Here is a 17,927-nt window from a genome sequence, read left to right as displayed (position 1 = left end):
AACGTATGCCCTAAGTATGATTCTTAGATGTACCTCCTGCAAATAAGGTGACCGTAGAATGCATAGAGTTGAGACATAATGTACAAATAAATCATCTGAGGTAGAGAACGTGAAATCTGTTTGGCGAGAGGTAGAGGTTTCATTCCGTTGGGAAGTGTGCATGGAATTATCTAATGTAGGATATAAAAAGTTAGTTTTATACGGAACCTGAGATATAGGGGGTCATTTAGATCTGATCTCTGTGCTGCTAATTTTGCTGTCCTGCATTCCATAGTCACCGCCTCCAGTGGGAGTGTATATTCGCCGTGCAAGCGTGCGATCCCATTTGTATGCCTAGCTGCTAAAATCCACTGTCAGCAGTCTGTGCGCAGCCCAGGACTTACTCCTACAGTGCGATCACATCAGGCTGATCGGGGCCAGAGCTGACGTCACACATTCTTCATGAAAACACTTGGGCACGCCTGCGTTGTTCTGGGCACTCCCTGAAAACGGTCAGTTGCCACCCACAAATGGCCTCTTCATGTCAATCACGTTGCGAACGCCTGTGCGATCGGATTTTTTGCACCATCCTGTCGTTGACCAGACATGCTCTTTGTTGCTGTCCGACGCACATGCGTATTGCGGTGCATACGCATGCGCAGTTAGTACCTGATCGCCCTGCTGTGCGAAAACGCCCAGCAACGATTAGATCTGAATGACCCCCATAGTGTAGAAGGGTTGCAATGGGGTCTTTGGACACTGGGGAAGACATTGCCTGAGGGAGTGATTGAAGGGTCTCGTTTGCAGGTACATAAAAAACTCTTTAAGTGGTCTTTAAAAAAATACATTGAAGTTCTAAGAAAGATCTCAATGTGCCACCTGGATCAAAGACTTTGGATTTGTAGTTAAGCCCTTTGGCATGCCAGTTCAGAAATGTAAAGTTGGAAAGTGTGGGTGGGAAGGCTGGATTACCCCATGGTGGTGTAAGAAGACAGGAAAGATGGGGGCAGATCTATTAACCTGGAGAAGGCATAAGGAAGTGATAAATCAGTGATATGTGCAAGGTGAGAAAGGAACCAGCCAATCAGATCCTAACTGTTAATTTACATATTGGAGCTGATTGGCTGGTGTCTTTCACCTTGCACTTATCACTGGTTCCTTATGCCTTCTCCAGGTTAATACATCTGCCCCATGGTTCCTGTGGATTATTTTTGGTAATGGCTATCCAGGAAAAATAAATGTCTCAAAACATTATGTGATTAAGGAAATCATTCAGAATGTCCAGGGTTTAGTGTGGAGAACAGCTTCTGGGGAATATGGCTAGAATAGTGCTACATCTAGAGATATAGCTGTGTAGGTACCTTGGTTCCAGTAACCAATCAATTATAAGAATAAGCGGGAAGTCTGGAATTCCCATGCCTCTTTCTGACTCCGTTAACTTTAGCTTCAATACTACTCTCCTTGGATATTAGCCTTGCCATATAAATCAGGATATTATAACATTAAGGCGAGTTATGTCAGCTTTGGAGAAGGCTATGGGGAGCATGTGCATAAGATAAAATGTTCTGGGAAAAGTATGCTTTTGACAACTGCTCATCAATCCATGAGAGATAGAGGGGAAGATGTATTAAGCCTGGAGAAGTGATAAAGCAGTGATAAGTGCAAGGTGATAACGCACCAGCCAATCAGCACCAATATGTAAATTTACAGTTAGGAGCTGATTGGCTGGTGCGTTATCACCTTGCACTTATCACCGCTTTATCACTTCTCCAGGCTTAATACATCTGCCCCACAGTGATGAGTTTCCAGCCATCCAGTAATATGGAGAGCACTGGTCGAGAAGTTTGCCGTGTAAAGTTGTGAGAGGTTGGAAGAATTTGAACCCTAGATACTTAGGGGCAGATGTATTAAGCCTGGAAACGGCATAAGGAAGTGATAAACCAGTGATAAGTGCAAGGTGGTACACGCACCAGCCAATAAGCTCCAATATGTAAATTAACAATTAGGAGCTGATTGGCTGGTGCGTCATCACCTTGCACTTATCACTGGTTTATCACTTCCTTATTCCGTTTCCAGGCTTAATACATCTGCCCCATTATTTGAGAGTTACTGAGTTTAAACTGACTGAGAGCTGGAGTGTAATCCAGCAGTAAGGAACCTGTAATCAGCAGAATTTCTACTTTGTCAATATCTACCTTATAAATGAAGACAGAGGCAAAGTATACTAATATATCCATAACTGCTCTAATGGAGAAAGTAGAGTCACATATGAAGAAGAGCATATCGTCTGCCAAAAGTGTGGCCTTAAGATTTAGATCACCTACCAAGATGCCTTTATAAAGGGGATAAGTACGGAAGATATAGCAAGGTGTTCTATCGCTATATCAAATAAGAAAGGTGATAACAGACAATCTTGTCTCGTACCTCTTTGGACAGAGAAAGGGGAAGAAAGATGTCCGTTACATTGCAGTTTGAGATTGGGAGCTTAGAGTTTGCAAAGTGTTTGCAATATTTAAAGTGATGCATTTCATGCCTATCAGCTCATGGCTTTTTATGTATTTTTTGATGTGAAACAAGATCTGATTTCTGTGTAAAACATTTCCCACACTCAAAGCATGGGAATGGCCTCTCACCTGTGTGATTTCTCAGATGTCTATTAAGATCTGATTTATGTGTAAAATATTTCCCACACTCAGAACATGGAAATGGTTTCTCCCCTGTGTGACTTTTCTGATGTCTAACAAGATCTGATTTATGTGTAAAACATTTTCCACACTCAGAACATGTAAATGGTTTCTCCCCAGTGTGACATTTCTGATGTCTAACAAGATCTGATTTATGTGTAAAACATTTCCCACACTCAGAACATGGAAATGGCCTCTCACCTGTGTGACTTCTCTGATGTACAACAAGATGTGATTTCTGTTTAAAATATTTTCCACATTCAAAACATGGAAATGGCCTCTCACCTGTGTGACTTCTCTCATGTGTAACAAGAGCTGATTTCTCTGTAAAACATTTCCCACACTCAGAACATGGAAATGGTTTCTCCCCTGTGTGAGATCTCTGATGTTTAACAAGATGTGCCTTCTGTGTAAAACATTTCCCACACTCAGAACATGGAAATGGCCTCTCACCTGTGTGACCTCTCTGATGTTTAACCAGAATTGATTTCCTAGTGAAATATTTCCCACACTCAAAACAGGGAAGGGTTTTAGCTGAACTGTGTGTAGCAATACTGGAGGTATCAGGAGAACATTCCTCACAATTATAGAGATGAGATGATATATCTGCACTGTGAGGTATTGGTTGTATATTTAGAGTAACGGAATTATTTCCTGGAAAATCCTGCAAGATCTTATCTTCTATTTTAAACTGTGGGGAAAAAATTAGATCTCCCTCCGAGTTCTTGCTGCCTGTGCGTCCATCTGCTGGAAATAAATTAAAATGTATTGAAATAGATTTTTTTCTGTTTTTATTTAATTAGGAACAAAACTTTATTCTTTTACTAAGTTCAGAATATTTAGTGTTTTTTTTTATTTTCTAGATTACAAATAATTGTGATACATTTACAAAATAACAAAGATCACTCTTGTCTTACAATATAAATGCACCATATCACACCCACCTGTGACAGCCCTCTTCAGTTGGCATTGGGTATTTCACTGACTTAATGTTTGTGCTACATATATTGTGGGTGAGGGGTATAGACAGCACCTAAGGGAGTGTATAGTAGTACTGTGGGTGAGGGGGTATAGACAGCATCTAAGGGAGTGTATAGCAGTACTGTGGGTGAGGGGTATAGACAGCACCTAAGGGAGTGTATAGTAGTACTGCGGGTGAGGGGTACAGACAGCACCTAAGGGAGTGTATAGTAGTACTGTGGGTGAGGGGTATAGACAGCACCTAAGGGAGTGTATAGTAGTACTGTGGGTGAGGGGGTATAGACAGCACCTAAGGGAGTGTATAGTAGTACTGCGGGTGAGGGGTACAGACAGAACCTAAGGGAGTGTATAGTAGTACTGTGGGTGAAGGGGTATAGACAGCACCTAAGGGAGTGTATAGCAGTACTGCGGGTGAGGGGTATAGACAGCACCTAAGGGAGTGTATAGTAGCACTGTGGGTGAGGGGTATAGACAACACCTAAGGGAGTGTATAGCAGCGCTGTGGATGAGGGGTACAGACAGCACCTAAGGGAGTGTATAGTAGTACTGTGGGTGACGGGGTATAGACAGCACCTAAGGGAGTGTATAGTAGTACTGTGGGTGAGGGGGTATAGACAGCATCTAAATGAGTGTATAGCAGTACTGTGGGTGAGGGGTATAGACAGCACCTAAGGGAGTGTATAGTAGTACTGTGGGTGAGGGGGTATAGACAGCACCTAAGGAAGTGTATAGCAGTACTGCGGGTGAGGGGTATAGACAGCACCTAAGGGAGTGTATAGTAGCACTGTGGCTGAGGGGTATAGACAGCACCTAAGGGAGTGTATAGTAGTACTGCGGGTGAGGGGTATAGACAGCACCTAAGGGAGTGTATAGTAGTACTGTGGGTGAGGGGTATAGACAGCACCTAAGGGAGTGTATAACAGTACTGCGGGTGAGGGGTATAGACAGCACCTAAGGGAATGTATAGTAGCGCTGTGATTGAGGGGTACAGACAGCACCTAAGGGAGTGTATAGTAGTACTGTAGGTGAGGGGGTATAGACAGCACCTAAGGGAGTGTATAGTAGTACTGTAGGTGAGGGGGTATAGACAGCACCTAAGGGAGTGTATAGTAGTACTGCGGGTGAGGGGTACAGACAGAACCTAAGGGAGTGTAGAGTAGTACTGTGGGTGAGGGGGTATAGACAGCACCTAAGGGAGTGTATAGCAGTACTGCGGGTGAGGGGTATAGACAGCACCTAAGGGAGTGTATAGTAGCACTGTGGCTGAGGGGTATAGACAGCACCTAAGGGAGTGTATAGTAGTACTGCGGGTGAGGGGTATAGACAGCACCTAAGGGAGTGTATAGTAGTACTGTGGGTGAGGGGTATAGACAGCACCTAAGGGAGTGTATAACAGTACTGCGGGTGAGGGGTATAGACAGCACCTAAGGGAATGCATAGTAGCGCTGTGGGTGAGGGGTACAGACAGCACCTAAGGGAGTGTATAGTAGTACTGTAGGTGAGGGGGTATAGACAGCACCTAAGGGAGTGTATAGTAGTACTGTGGGTGAGGGGGTATAGACAGCACCTAAGGGAGTGTATAGTAGTACTGCGGGTGAGGGGTACAGACAGAACCTAAGGGAGTGTAGAGTAGTACTGTGGGCGAGGGGGTATAGACAGCACCTAAGGGAGTGTATAGTAGTACTGTAGGTGAGGGGGTATAGACAGCACCTAAGGGAGTGTATAGTAGTACTGTGGGTGAGGGGTATAGACAACACCTAAGGGAGTGTATAGCAGCGCTGTGGGTGAGGGGTACAGACAGCACCTAAGGGAGTGTATAGTAGTACTGTGGGTGAGGGGGTATAGACAGCATCTAAGGGAGTGTATAGCAGTACTGTGGGTGAGGGATATAGACAGCACCTAAGGGAGTGTATAGTAGTACTGTGGGTGAGGGGGTATAGACAGCACCTAAGGGAGTGTATAGCAGTACTGCGGGTGAGGGGTATAGACAGCACCTAAGGGAGTGTATAGTAGCACTGTGGCTGAGGGGTACAGACAGCACCTAAGGGAGTGTATAGTAGTACTGTGGGTGAGGGGTATAGACAGCACCTAAGGGAGTGTATAACAGTACTGCGGGTGAGGGGTATAGACAGCACCTAAGGGAATGTATAGTAGCGCTGTGGGTGAGGGGTACAGACAGCACCTAAGGGAGTGTATAGTAGTACTGTAGGTGAGGGGGTATAGACAACACCTAAGGGAGTGTATAGTAGTACTGTGGGTGAGGGGGTATAGACAGCACCTAAGGGAGTGTATAGTAGTACTGCGGGTGAGGGGTACAGACAGAACCTAAGGGAGTGTAGAGTAGTACTGTGGGCGAGGGGGTATAGACAGCACCTAAGGGAGTGTATAGCAGTACTGCGGGTGAGGGGTATAGACAGCACCTAAGGGAGTGTATAGTAGTACTGTGGGTGAGGGGTATAGACAACACCTAAGGGAGTGTATAGCAGCGCTGTGGGTGAGGGGTACAGACAGCACCTAAGGGAGTGTATAGTAGTACTGTGGGTGAGGGGGTATAGACAGCACCTAAGGGAGTGTATAGTAGTACTGTGGGTGAGGGGGTATAGACAGCACCTAAGGGAATGTGTAGTAGTACTGTGGGTGAGGGGGTATAGACAGCATCTAAGGGAGTGTATAGCAGTACTGTGGGTGAGGGGTATAGACAGCACCTAAGGGAGTGTATAGTAGTACTGTGGGTGAGGGGGTATAGACAGCACCTAAGGGAGTGTATAGTAGCACTGTGGCTGAGGGGTACAGACAGCACCTAAGGGAGTGTATAGTAGTACTGCGGGTGAGGGGTATAGACAGCACCTAAGGGAGTGTATAGTAGTACTGTGGGTGAGGGGTATAGACAGCACCTAAGGGAGTGTATAACAGTACTGCGGGTGAGGGGTATAGACAGCACCTAAGGGAATGTATAGTAGCGCTGTGGGTGAGGGGTACAGACAGCACCTAAGGGAGTGTATAGTAGTACTGTGGGTGAGGGGGTATAGACAGCACCTAAGGGAGTGTATAGTAGTACTGTGGGTGAGGGGGTATAGACAGCACCTAAGGGAGTGTAGAGTAGCACTGTGGGTGAGGGGGTATAGACAGCACCTAAGGGAGTGTATAGTAGTACTGTGGGTGAGGGGGTATAGACAGCACCTAAGGGAGTGTATAGTAGTACTGTGGGTGAGGGGGTATAGACAGCACCTAAGGGAGTGTATAGTAGTACTGTGGGTGAGGGGGTATAGACAGCACCTAAGGGAGTGTATAGTAGCACTGTGGGTGAGGGGGTATAGACAGCACCTAAGGGAGTGTATAGTAGTACTGTGGGTGAGGGGGTATAGACAGCACCTAAGGGAGTGTATAGTAGTACTGTGGGTGAGGGGGTATAGACAGCACCTAAGGGAGTGTATAGTAGTACTGTGGGTGAGGGGGTATAGACAGCACCTAAGGGAGTGTATAGTAGTACTGTGGGTGAGGGGGTATATACAGCACCTAAGGGAGTGTATAGTAGTACTGTGGGTGAGGGGGTATAGACAGCACCTAAGGGAGTGTATAGTAGCACTGTGGGTGAGGGGGTATAGACAGCACCTAAGGGAGTGTATAGTAGTACTGTGGGTGAGGGGGTATAGACAGCACCTAAGGGAGTGTATAGTAGCACTGTGGGTGAGGGGGTATAGACAGCACCTAAGGAAGTGTATAGTAGCACCGTGGGTGAGGGGCATAGACAGCACCTAAGGGAGTGTATAGTAGCACTGTGGGTGAGGGGCATAGACAGCACCTAAGGGAGTGTATAGTAGTACTGTGGGTGAGGGGGTATAGACAGCACCTAAGGGAGTGTATAGTAGTACTGCGGGTGAGGGGTACAGACAGCACCTAAGGGAGTGTATAGTAGTACTGTGGGTGAGGGGGTATAGACAGCACCTAAGGGAGTGTATAGTAGTACTGTGGGTGAGGGGGTATAGACAGCACCTAAGGGAATGTATAGCAGTACTGCGGGTGAGGGGTATAGACAGCACATAAGGGTGTGTATAGCAGTACTGCAGGTTGAGGGGTATAGACAGCACCTAAGGATGTGTATAGCAGTACTGTGTACAGTTAGGTAGTCATGTTTGTTTCTAAAATATTGCTAGGTGAATGATCAAAAGTGTTATAAGAAGTCCGTATGTGGACGTCTCCTCTGTCTCTCTCTGAGGCAGGAAGCTCTGACCAGCTGGTATTACAGGATTCTACAGTGAGAAGAAGTCCAGGCCTTGGCTGGACTAAGGATTCCCTCACGCTTCTGCACCTGAGAGTTGTGTCACTGGATGGGCATACAGGTGATCGCTGTAACTAACATCCATCAGGACTTGGGGTGTTGGCTGTTGCCCTCTCCCAGGTACACTGTGTGGGTAACGTCTGAACTAGGGGTCTGGTGATTAACATGGTGATTTTTCTAAGTACCACTTAGTGTGATGTACTGTATTGCTACCTTATAATAAAGATACAGCTATATCTTCTCTGTCGTCTATCCTGAGTGATCCATGAGCCAAAATAATACTCTGGTTTACCTAGTGGGCTAAGTCCCTACATCACATCAGCACTTTGCATAGACCCAGCCACAGGGATAAGCAGATTGCATGGTCACATTGGGACCACCCAAATGGATACTTTGGTGAGTAATAGTACCAAAGTATAAACCTTGCCCAGCCAGCATCCTAGGGCAGGAAGTAAGGGCGTAACTCCCATAGGGGCAGTGGGTGCAGCTGCTATGGTGACCACAGCTGAGGTGGGGTCTGTCTTCCTTGTCCGACACATATTTCTATTAGACAGTACATGAGGCCATTACATATATTGCTATGAGGCCCATACACACACAGGAGACATGACAGCAGGCTAGAGGTGTGGGATATATTAGCAGCAGATCTTAGCCATGCAACTACACTACTCCCAGGTCTCCAGGAAGACACACAGGCAGCATAAGGCAACAATGATACAGCCTCTATGTCCCCTTATGGCCAATCTCAGGTAGCACAGCCACACGGCCAGGGTCATGCTACTGACTGAGACAGAACTCACAAGCTATGAGAGGGAAAGAGAGCAGCAGGACAGAACACAGAATGATGACACGGAGCGGGGGAAGACAGCAGGACAGGATAGGAGAATGGCAGGCAGGCAACAGCACACAGAGGAAGACAATATATGAAGAGCAACAGTACAGAGCATCGGATCACAGCGACTGGAGGGAGCCACTGTGCAATTACGGGTGTGAGAGTAGGTGGAGTGTGTAGTGTAACGGGGTGATGGGAATCAGATGCTGTTTTGTATCATCACTGTAGTAATATAGATCATAATGAGAATCACACATTCAGGAAATATCACGGACGTGTAGTAATACTCTGCCTGGATCTGCTTCTATCTGCATGCAATAATGGGAATCCGAAGCCCTGATCTGTTCCATTTAACTGTAATCAAAGAGCTATTTCCCTCCGGGAATGAGTTATATCTTTGGACTGTGGTTATGAAGGACCTAGGAGTTAATAGGGTGATTACATTATGGCCCTCATTCCGAGTTGTTCGCTCGCTAGCTGCTTTTAGCGGCTTTGCACACGCTAAGCCGCCGCCTACTGGGAGTGAATCTTAGCTTTGCAGAATTGCGAACGAAAGATTTGCAGAATTGCGAAAAGAAATATCTTTGCAGTTTCTGAGTAGCTCGGGACTTACTCTGCCACTGCGATCAGTTCAGTCAGTTTAGTTCCTGGTTTGACGTCACAAACACTCCCAGCGTTCGCCCAGACACTCCCCCGTTTCTCCAGACACTCCCGCGTTTTTTCAAGAAACGGCAGCGTTTTTCCGCACACACCCATAAAACGGCCAGTTTCCGCCCAGAAACACCCACTTCCTGTCAATCACACTCCTATCACCAGAACGAAGAAATTTCTTCGTTAAGCCGTGAGTAAAATACCAAACTTTTTTGCAAATTTACTTGGCGCAGACGCACTGCGAACATTGCGCATGCGCAGTTTGCGACAAATCGATCCGTTGCGAAAAACACTAACGAGCGAACAACTCGGAATGAGGGCCTATATACCATTTTCTGTGAAAATTATGGCTGTTGGTTTTGTGCACTGATTACATTATACTATTTTATATTGTCTTGTTTCTAAGGGGTTACATCGAATTTCCCCATTAATGCTTTCCTGCTGCATTTACAGCGCAAATTCACAGATATCTATTTTATATTTATATATAATTAGGGACGAGGATGGAAGATAATGGATAATTCACGTGTGTCAGTTTACAGGGAGGATCATGGTTAATGGTACATGGATAGTGCACAGGGAGGATCATGGGTAATGGTACATGGATAGTGCACAGGGAGGATCATTGGTAATGGTACATGGGTAGTGCATAGAGATGATCATTGGTACTGGTACATGGGTAATGCACAGAGAGGATCATTGGTAATGGTACATGGGTAATGCAGAGAGAGGATCATTGGTAAAGGTACATGGGTAATGCAGAGAGAGGATCATGGGTAATGGTACATGGGTAATGCACAGAGAGAATCATTGGTAATGGTACATGGGTAATGCACAGAGAGGATCATGGGTAATGGTACATGGGTAATGCACAGAGAGGATCATTGGTAATGGTACATGGGTAATGCAGAGAGAGGATCATTGGTAAAGGTACATGGGTAATGCAGAGAGAGGATTATGGGTAATGGTACATGGGTAATGCACAGAGAGAATCATTGGTAATGGTACATGGGTAATGCACAGAGAGGATCATGGGTAATGGTACATGGGTAGTGCATAGAGAGGATCATTGGTACTGGTACATGGGTAATGCACAGAGAGGATCATTGGTAATGGTACATGGGTAATGCAGAGAGAGGATCATGGGTAATGGTACATGGGTAATGCACAGAGAGGATCATGGGTAATGGTACATGGGTAATGCACAGAGAGAATCATGGGTAATAGTACATGGGTAGTGCAACAGAGAGAATCATCGGTAATGGTACATGGGTAGTGTACAGAGAGGATCATGGGTAATGGTCATAGCAGATTAAGGGGGGGATGCAGGGCATACTGTACCCCAGGGCCCCCTTTGTCAGGATGCCCCCTTAAGCAGCAGTAGAACCAGTAGCCAGAATGCGAGCAGGACAGTACGCAGTGCAGGCAGAGACACAGAAATATTATCTTTCATGAGCTACCGACGGAGCTTTCTGACCAGAGGAGAGATAGGAGGGTGGAGAGAGCTGTAAGTGAAACAGGGACCCCAGCTTCTCCTCCTCGCCTAGGTGTCTGAGTCTTGTGTAAACGGTTATGCAACTAAACCATTTGGGTCTAGAGATAGAGACACACACACGGAGTCCTCCTAAGTCCTGTCCCAGTGTGTAAGTAGTACAGAGGCTGATGCTATTTGTGCATGTGACAAGATAAATTATTTTATTTTTCTATGTGTATTTTAGGGTTAAGTTGTCTTTGTTCCACTACAAGAAAGTTTATAAAATAGTTGTCTTTCACTTAGGGGGAGCTTTAAACAGTACCCAGGCATTATTAAACTATTAGGTAAAACGAATATACACCACTGGTTTAAATTTAATATACACAATCTATACCTCCCACCATGACCCATTTCAGGAGTGACAAAATGCTCTCTACCTGGACTTCCTTAATTTATGATTGCAATCAACTGTGTTGAAGTACCTCTCTTATCAATTAAATAGTTCAACAGAGGTGACGCCAATCATACATTTAGTGGGAAGTCCAGGTAGAGAGCATTTTGTCCCTCCTGGAATGGGATATGTTGGGAGGTATGCACAATTAAATATACAGTACATCCCCCAACTTCCATCGGGGCCCCCCTGTCTTAAGTGCACTGGGCACCCTCAAGGCTTAATCCGGCCCTGGTAATGGTACATGGGTAGTGCTCAGAGAGAATCATGGGTAATGGTACACGGGTAGAACACAGAGAGGATCATGGGTAATGGTACATGGGTAGTGTTCAGAGAGGATCATGGGTAATGTCCCACTATAGAATTAGAAACTCACAAGAATCTTACTTTATTGCGTTGCTGTGAATGCACTTCAGCACAGTTATTTGTGGCAAAGCTGTGATAGTCCTCTATGCAGATAAGACTGTGTATACATCATTTGCTGCCACAGCATAAGTGATCGCTACAGTATTGGCTCTAGGTCACCTTACATTTTTGAATTTATCTTGGATTCCTCAATGTGGATTATCCATTTGGTTTTATCGGAAGACATTATTAACTTTTGTCTATTATTAAATGGACAAATAAGATATATTATTATTAACTCTAGCTGTAGAGTGTTGCTACTTATTATAGAGTTCACCTGACATCTGTTCCTCTGTTGTTTAACTTTTATTGATAAATTATTTAATTGATTCAAAAACCAAGACGATGATATATTTGTACTAATGTATTAGAATCACCTGGAAGTATGGTGAAAAGACATGGCTAGTAACACTCAGTGACATGATGTGAGGAGCAGGAGTCTAATAGGGGCTGATGGCTCCTGATGTATGAGATACACCAGAGAGTGTGGAGAGGAGACTGGCCAGATCTCTGGGCTGGTAACACACAGTGACATGATGTGAGGAGGAGAGCAGGAGTATAATAGGGGCTGATGGCTCCTGATGTATGAGATACACCAGAGAGTGTGGGGAGGAGACTGGTCAGGTCTCTGGGCTGGTAATACACAGTGACATGATGTGAAGGGAAGGGCAGAAGTCTAATAGGGGCTGATGTGTTCTGATGTATGATATACACCAGAGTATGTGAGGAGGAGACTGGTCAGATCTCTGGGCTGGTAACACACAGTGACATGATGTGAGGAGGACAGCAGGAGTATAATAGGGGCTGATGGCTCCTGATGTATGAGATACACCAGTGAGTGTGAGGAGGAGACTGGTCAGAACTCTGGGCTGGAAACACACAGTGACATAATGTGAGGATAGCAGGAGTATAATAGGGGCTGATGGCTCCTAATGTATGAGATACACCAGAGAGTGTGGAGAGGAGACTGGCCAGATCTCTGGGCTGGTAACACACAGTGACATGATGTGAGGAGGAGAGCAGGAGTATAATAGGGGCTGATGGCTCCTGATGTATGAGATACACCAGAGAGTGTGGGGAGGAGACTGGTCAGGTCTCTGGGCTGGTAATACACAGTGACATGATGTGAAGGGAAGGGCAGAAGTCTAATAGGGGCTGATGTGTTCTGATGTATGATATACACCAGAGTATGTGAGGAGGAGACTGGTCAGATCTCTGGGCTGGTAACACACAGTGACATGATGTGAGGAGGACAGCAGGAGTATAATAGGGGCTGATGGCTCCTGATGTATGAGATACACCAGTGAGTGTGAGGAGGAGACTGGTCAGAACTCTGGGCTGGAAACACACAGTGACATAATGTGAGGATAGCAGGAGTATAATAGGGGCTGATGGCTCCTAATGTATGAGATACACCAGAGAGTGTGGAGAAGAGACTGGTTAGATCTCTGGGCTGGGAACACACAGTGACATGATGTGAGGGGGAGAGCAAGAGTCTAATATTGGCTGATGGCTCCTAATGTATGAGATACACCAGAGAGTGTGGAGAGGAGACTGGTCAGATCTCTGGGCTGGTAACACAGTGTGTTCTGGGCTGGGAACACACAGTGACATGATGTGAGGGGGAGAGCAAGAGTCTAATATTGGCTGATGGCTCCTAATGTATGAGATACACCAGAGAGTGTGGAGAGGAGACTGGTCAGATCTCTGGGCTGGTAACACAGTGTGTTCTGGGCTGGGAACACACAGTGACATGATGTGAGGGGGAGAGCAAGAGTCTAATATTGGCTGATGGCTCCTAATGTATGAGATACACCAGAGAGTGTGGAGAGGAGACTGGTCAGATCTCTGGGCTGGTAACACACAGTGATGTAACACACATGATGTGAGGAGGAGAGCAGGAGTATAATAGGGGCTGATGGCTCCTGATGTATGAGATACACCAGAGAGTGCGGGGAGGAGACTGCTCAGATCTCTGGGCTGGTAACACAGTGACATGATGTGAGGAGGAGAGCAGGATTATAATAGGGGCTGATGGCTCCTAATGTATGAGATACACCAGAGAGTGTGGAGAGGAGACTGGTTAGATCTCTGGGCTGGGAACACACAGTGACATGATGTGAGGAGGACAGCAGGAGTATAATAGGGGCTGATGGCTCCTGATGTATGAGATACACCAGTGAGTGTGAGGAGGAGACTGGTCAGATCTCTGGGCTGGTAACACACAGTGACATAATGTGAGGATAGCAGGAGTATAATAGGGGCTAATCGCTCCTAATGTATGAGATACAGCAGAGAGTGTGGGGAGGAGACTGGTCAGATCTCTGGGCTGGTAACACACAGTGACATGATGTGAGGGGGAGAGCAGGAGTATAATAAGGGCTGATGACTCCTGATGTATGAGATACACCAGAGAGTGTGGAGAGGAGACTGGTTAGATCTCTGGGCTGGGAACACACAGTGACATGATGTGAGGGGGAGAGCAGGAGTCTAATATGGGCTGATGGCTCCTAATGTATGAGATAATAGGATTTTGGTACTTACCAGGTAAATCCTTTTCTTTGAATCCATAGGGGGCACTGGAGTACTCTTGGGATATGGACGTCTTCCACAGGAAAAACGGCACTGAATATTTAAATTTAGAACTCTCCACCCCTCCATATCCCAGAGTACCTCAGTGTTTTTTACTGAGCCGAACAGGAACTATAGAGAGGTTGACAATGGAGAATTACATATAACATAACGGACAACAACAAAGTTGACACATAACGTTACTGACAACTAAACAGTTGACACCATAACCGATAGAACTTTATAATTTGAACCAGTCGGTGAGAATGTGTTACCATAAGATCCCCTGAGCTTACCACAAACCAGGTAAAACTGCTCTGGGTGGGCGTCCAGTGCCCCCTATGGATTCAAAGAAAAGGATTTACCTGGTAAGTACCAAAATCCTATTTTCTTTTTCATCCACTAGGGGTCACTGGAGTACTCTTGGGACGTACCAAAGTTTCCCTTGTGGGCGGGAGAGCTGTTTGGCACCTGTAACACTATGCGGCCAAAGCTAGATGCTGATGCCGCAAACGTATCAAACTTATAACAGCGCACAAACGTGTGCACTGATGACCATGTAGCCGCACGGCAAAGCTGCGTCGTAGAAGCTCCACGACCAGCTGCCCATGACGCTCCCAGAGAACATGTGGAAAGAGCTATTACTGATGTAGGCGGCTGTAACCTAGCATGAAGGTAAGCCTGACGTATAGTCAGTTGTATCCATCTGGATAAGGTCTGCTTAGAAGCTGGCCAACCTATCTTGGCAGCATCATAGAGAACAAACAACGTATCCGTTTTACGAACTGTAGACGTTCGGGATACATAAACGTGGAATGCGCGTACCACATCTAGAGTTCCAGAATGTCCGGGTAACACAGGAACCACTATTGGTTGATTGATGTGAAAAGATGACACTACCCTTTGGTAAGAAAGCGGGATTCGGTCGAAGTTCCGCTCCGTAATCATGAAACACCAAATACGGTGGCTTGCATGACAAGACACCCAAATCTGAAACACGCCTTGCCGAAGCTAAGGCCAGTAGAAAAATTATTTTCCAAGTAATATCCACTTTCAAAATGTGAAGACTGTAATAAATCTAAAACCAGATTCAAGTCCCATGGCGCTGTAGATGGAATGAATGGAGGCTGTACTCTGAGGACACCTTGCCGAAAAGTGTGTACCGACGGCAATAGAGCCAATCGTCTTTGAAAATAAAGTGACCACGCAGTTACCTGCACCTTTAGTGCAGATAAACGCAGTCTTCCATCTAACCCCGTCTGTAGACATAACAAAAGACGGAATAACTTGAAAGATGATGTCGGAAACTTCCGAGTTTCACACCAACCTATATAGGCACGCCAAATTCTGTAATAATGAGCTGCCGTAACTGGCTTCCTAGCTCGTAACATGGTTGGTATAACCGATTCTGGAATGCCCTCTCTCCTTAAGAGTGCGTTCTCAACAGCCACCCCGTCAAACGCAGCCGCGCTAAATCGGGGTAAAGGAACGGACCCTGTTGTAACAAGTCCGGACGTAGTGGCAGCAGCCAAGGATCGTCTGCGAGTAGTCCGCGGAGATCCGAGAACCAAGCTCTCCGAGGCCAATGAGGCGCCACTAGTATGACTGTGACGGACTCTCTTTTGATCCGTTTTAGCAACAGAGGGAGCAGCGGAAACGGTGCAAACAGATACACGAGGCTGTACGGCCACGCGATTGTGAGAGCATCCACCGCCACTGCCTTTGGATCTCTCGTTCTGGACACATACTGGGGCGTTTGGTGATTGTTGCGAGATGCCATCAGGTCCACTTGAGGGTAACCCCATCTCTGGACCAACATGTGAAACACTTCTGGATTTAATGGCCATTCTCCTGGATGAAAATCCCGACGGCTCAGATAATCCGCCTCCCAGTTGCCCACTCCCGGAATAACACTGCCGACAATATCACCTGGTGGTATTCTGGCCAATTGAGGATTCGAGCTACTTCCCGCATTGCCATGCGGCTTCTCGTTGCTCCTTGTTGATGTATGCGACTGCCGTCACGTTGTCTGACTGCCCGTGGACAGTCTGAGAGCGAAGCATGTGTACTGCTTGTCGTAGTGCATTGTAAATTGCGCGGAGTTCCAGGACATTTATAGACAGCAATCTTTCGTGATCCGCCCAGAGACCCTGGCGCTGACAATTTTGAACTACAGCTCCCCAATTCTGAGACTCGCGTCCGTCGTTAGAATTATCCAATTACAGCCGCCGTCTGCGGTTAAATTGTGTACCTCGAGCCACCAGAGTAGAGACACCCTTGCCCTTGGCGACAACCTCACCCTGTGGTGAATCTGCAGATGCGAGGCCGACCACTGTGCGAGCACATGCCGTTGAAATGGACGTGAGTGAAATCTTCCGACCTGAAGCTCTTCGAAAGCCACCACCATTGTTCCTAATAGGCGAATACACAAATGTACCGAGACTGTGCGTGGCTTGAGCACTAATTGTACCAGATGACGAAGAATCTGTACTTTCTGTTGTGGTAGGTGAATTATTTGATTTACCTTATCGAGAATCATACCTAGGAATTGAAGTCGTTGAGACGGAATTAGATATGATTTCTTGAAGTTGACACTCCAACCGTGGTGAACCATACCTTGTACGTTAGCAGCGCATGTTGGAGGAGCATCTGTTGAAACGGAGCTTGTATGAGCAGATCGTCGAAGTACGGAACGATTGTCCCTCCCAGGGATCTGAGATGAGCTATCATCACAGACATCACTTTGGTGAATACCCGAGGCGCTGAGGAGAGGTCAAACGGTAGAGCCTGAAACTGTTAATGGTTGTGGCGTATTGCAAAACGCAAGAACCTCTGATGAGGTGACCAAATCGGAATGTGTAAGTACGCATCCCTGAGATGTAGCGCAATCATGCAATCTTGTGGCTCTAAATCTGCAATTACTGACCGCAGAAATGCCATCTTCAATCTGTAGTAAGTGACTTACTGATTAAGACTCTGAGGAAGCCATCCGGCTTCGGTACCACAAACAGACTGGAATAATAACCCTGACTTTGTTGGTGTACCAGGCCTGGAATTAAAACTGCTGAATCCAGCAGAGACTGAATGGCAATTTGCCGAAGCGCCTTCTTGTCGTGCGACAGAGGCAGTCCTGTCTTGAAAAAACGCAGTGGCGGGAGACAGCTTTCTTTTACCACTAAATTGCGGATACATCCATCAGTGGATGTCTGGAATCCCGGCAAATGTAACGTCTGAAGGCGCGCTCCCACAATTGGAAATCCGAGATGGCCTGGGAGCCCGTCAAGCCACTGGCTTGTCGGTGACCTTAGCGCCCTGACGTTACAAGGCGTGGCTGTTTCTCTACCACAGCCTTGAAAGGACTGAAGTCTAAATCATTTGAACGCCGGGCCAGAGTATTTCCGTTTCGGTACCGGTGGAGGCAATGGCAGGAAACTAAACCCCCCCCCCCCCCCCCCCTTGGCCTGAGAAATGCATTTGTCCCATTTAGGACCACACAACTTCTGGCCACCGTATTCTTTTGACCTCTGACTCCGCTTGCAGAAGCTGTACATAGATACTCAGCAGCTTCTCAGATTTGATTAGCGATAAGTGTAACGTGATCGCCTTAGTGACCCAAATGC

General features: G+C 46.4%; 1 protein-coding gene across 3 annotated transcripts in view; it reads right to left on the bottom strand.

Moving 5' to 3' along the window:
- Positions 1-2,039: 2,039 nt before the first annotated feature.
- Positions 2,040-17,927, bottom strand: part of LOC135057066 (oocyte zinc finger protein XlCOF6.1-like) — a 64,545-nt gene continuing 48,657 nt past the window's right edge. For 2 of the 3 annotated variants that reach the window (XM_063962966.1, XM_063962964.1), the window contains one exon: positions 2,040-3,410. In XM_063962966.1, coding sequence (XP_063819036.1) covers positions 2,521-3,410 — 890 coding nt within the window. In that variant the 3' untranslated portion in view covers positions 2,040-2,520. The remainder of the gene's footprint in view (positions 3,411-17,927) is intronic. The other variant, XM_063962965.1, reaches the window with a different exon arrangement.

The sequence above is a fragment of the Pseudophryne corroboree genome, chromosome 3 (assembly GCF_028390025.1).
Source record: "Pseudophryne corroboree isolate aPseCor3 chromosome 3, aPseCor3.hap2, whole genome shotgun sequence".
Lineage (NCBI taxonomy): Eukaryota > Metazoa > Chordata > Amphibia > Anura > Myobatrachidae > Pseudophryne > Pseudophryne corroboree.
This window is presented reverse-complemented; position numbering and strand designations above follow the sequence as displayed.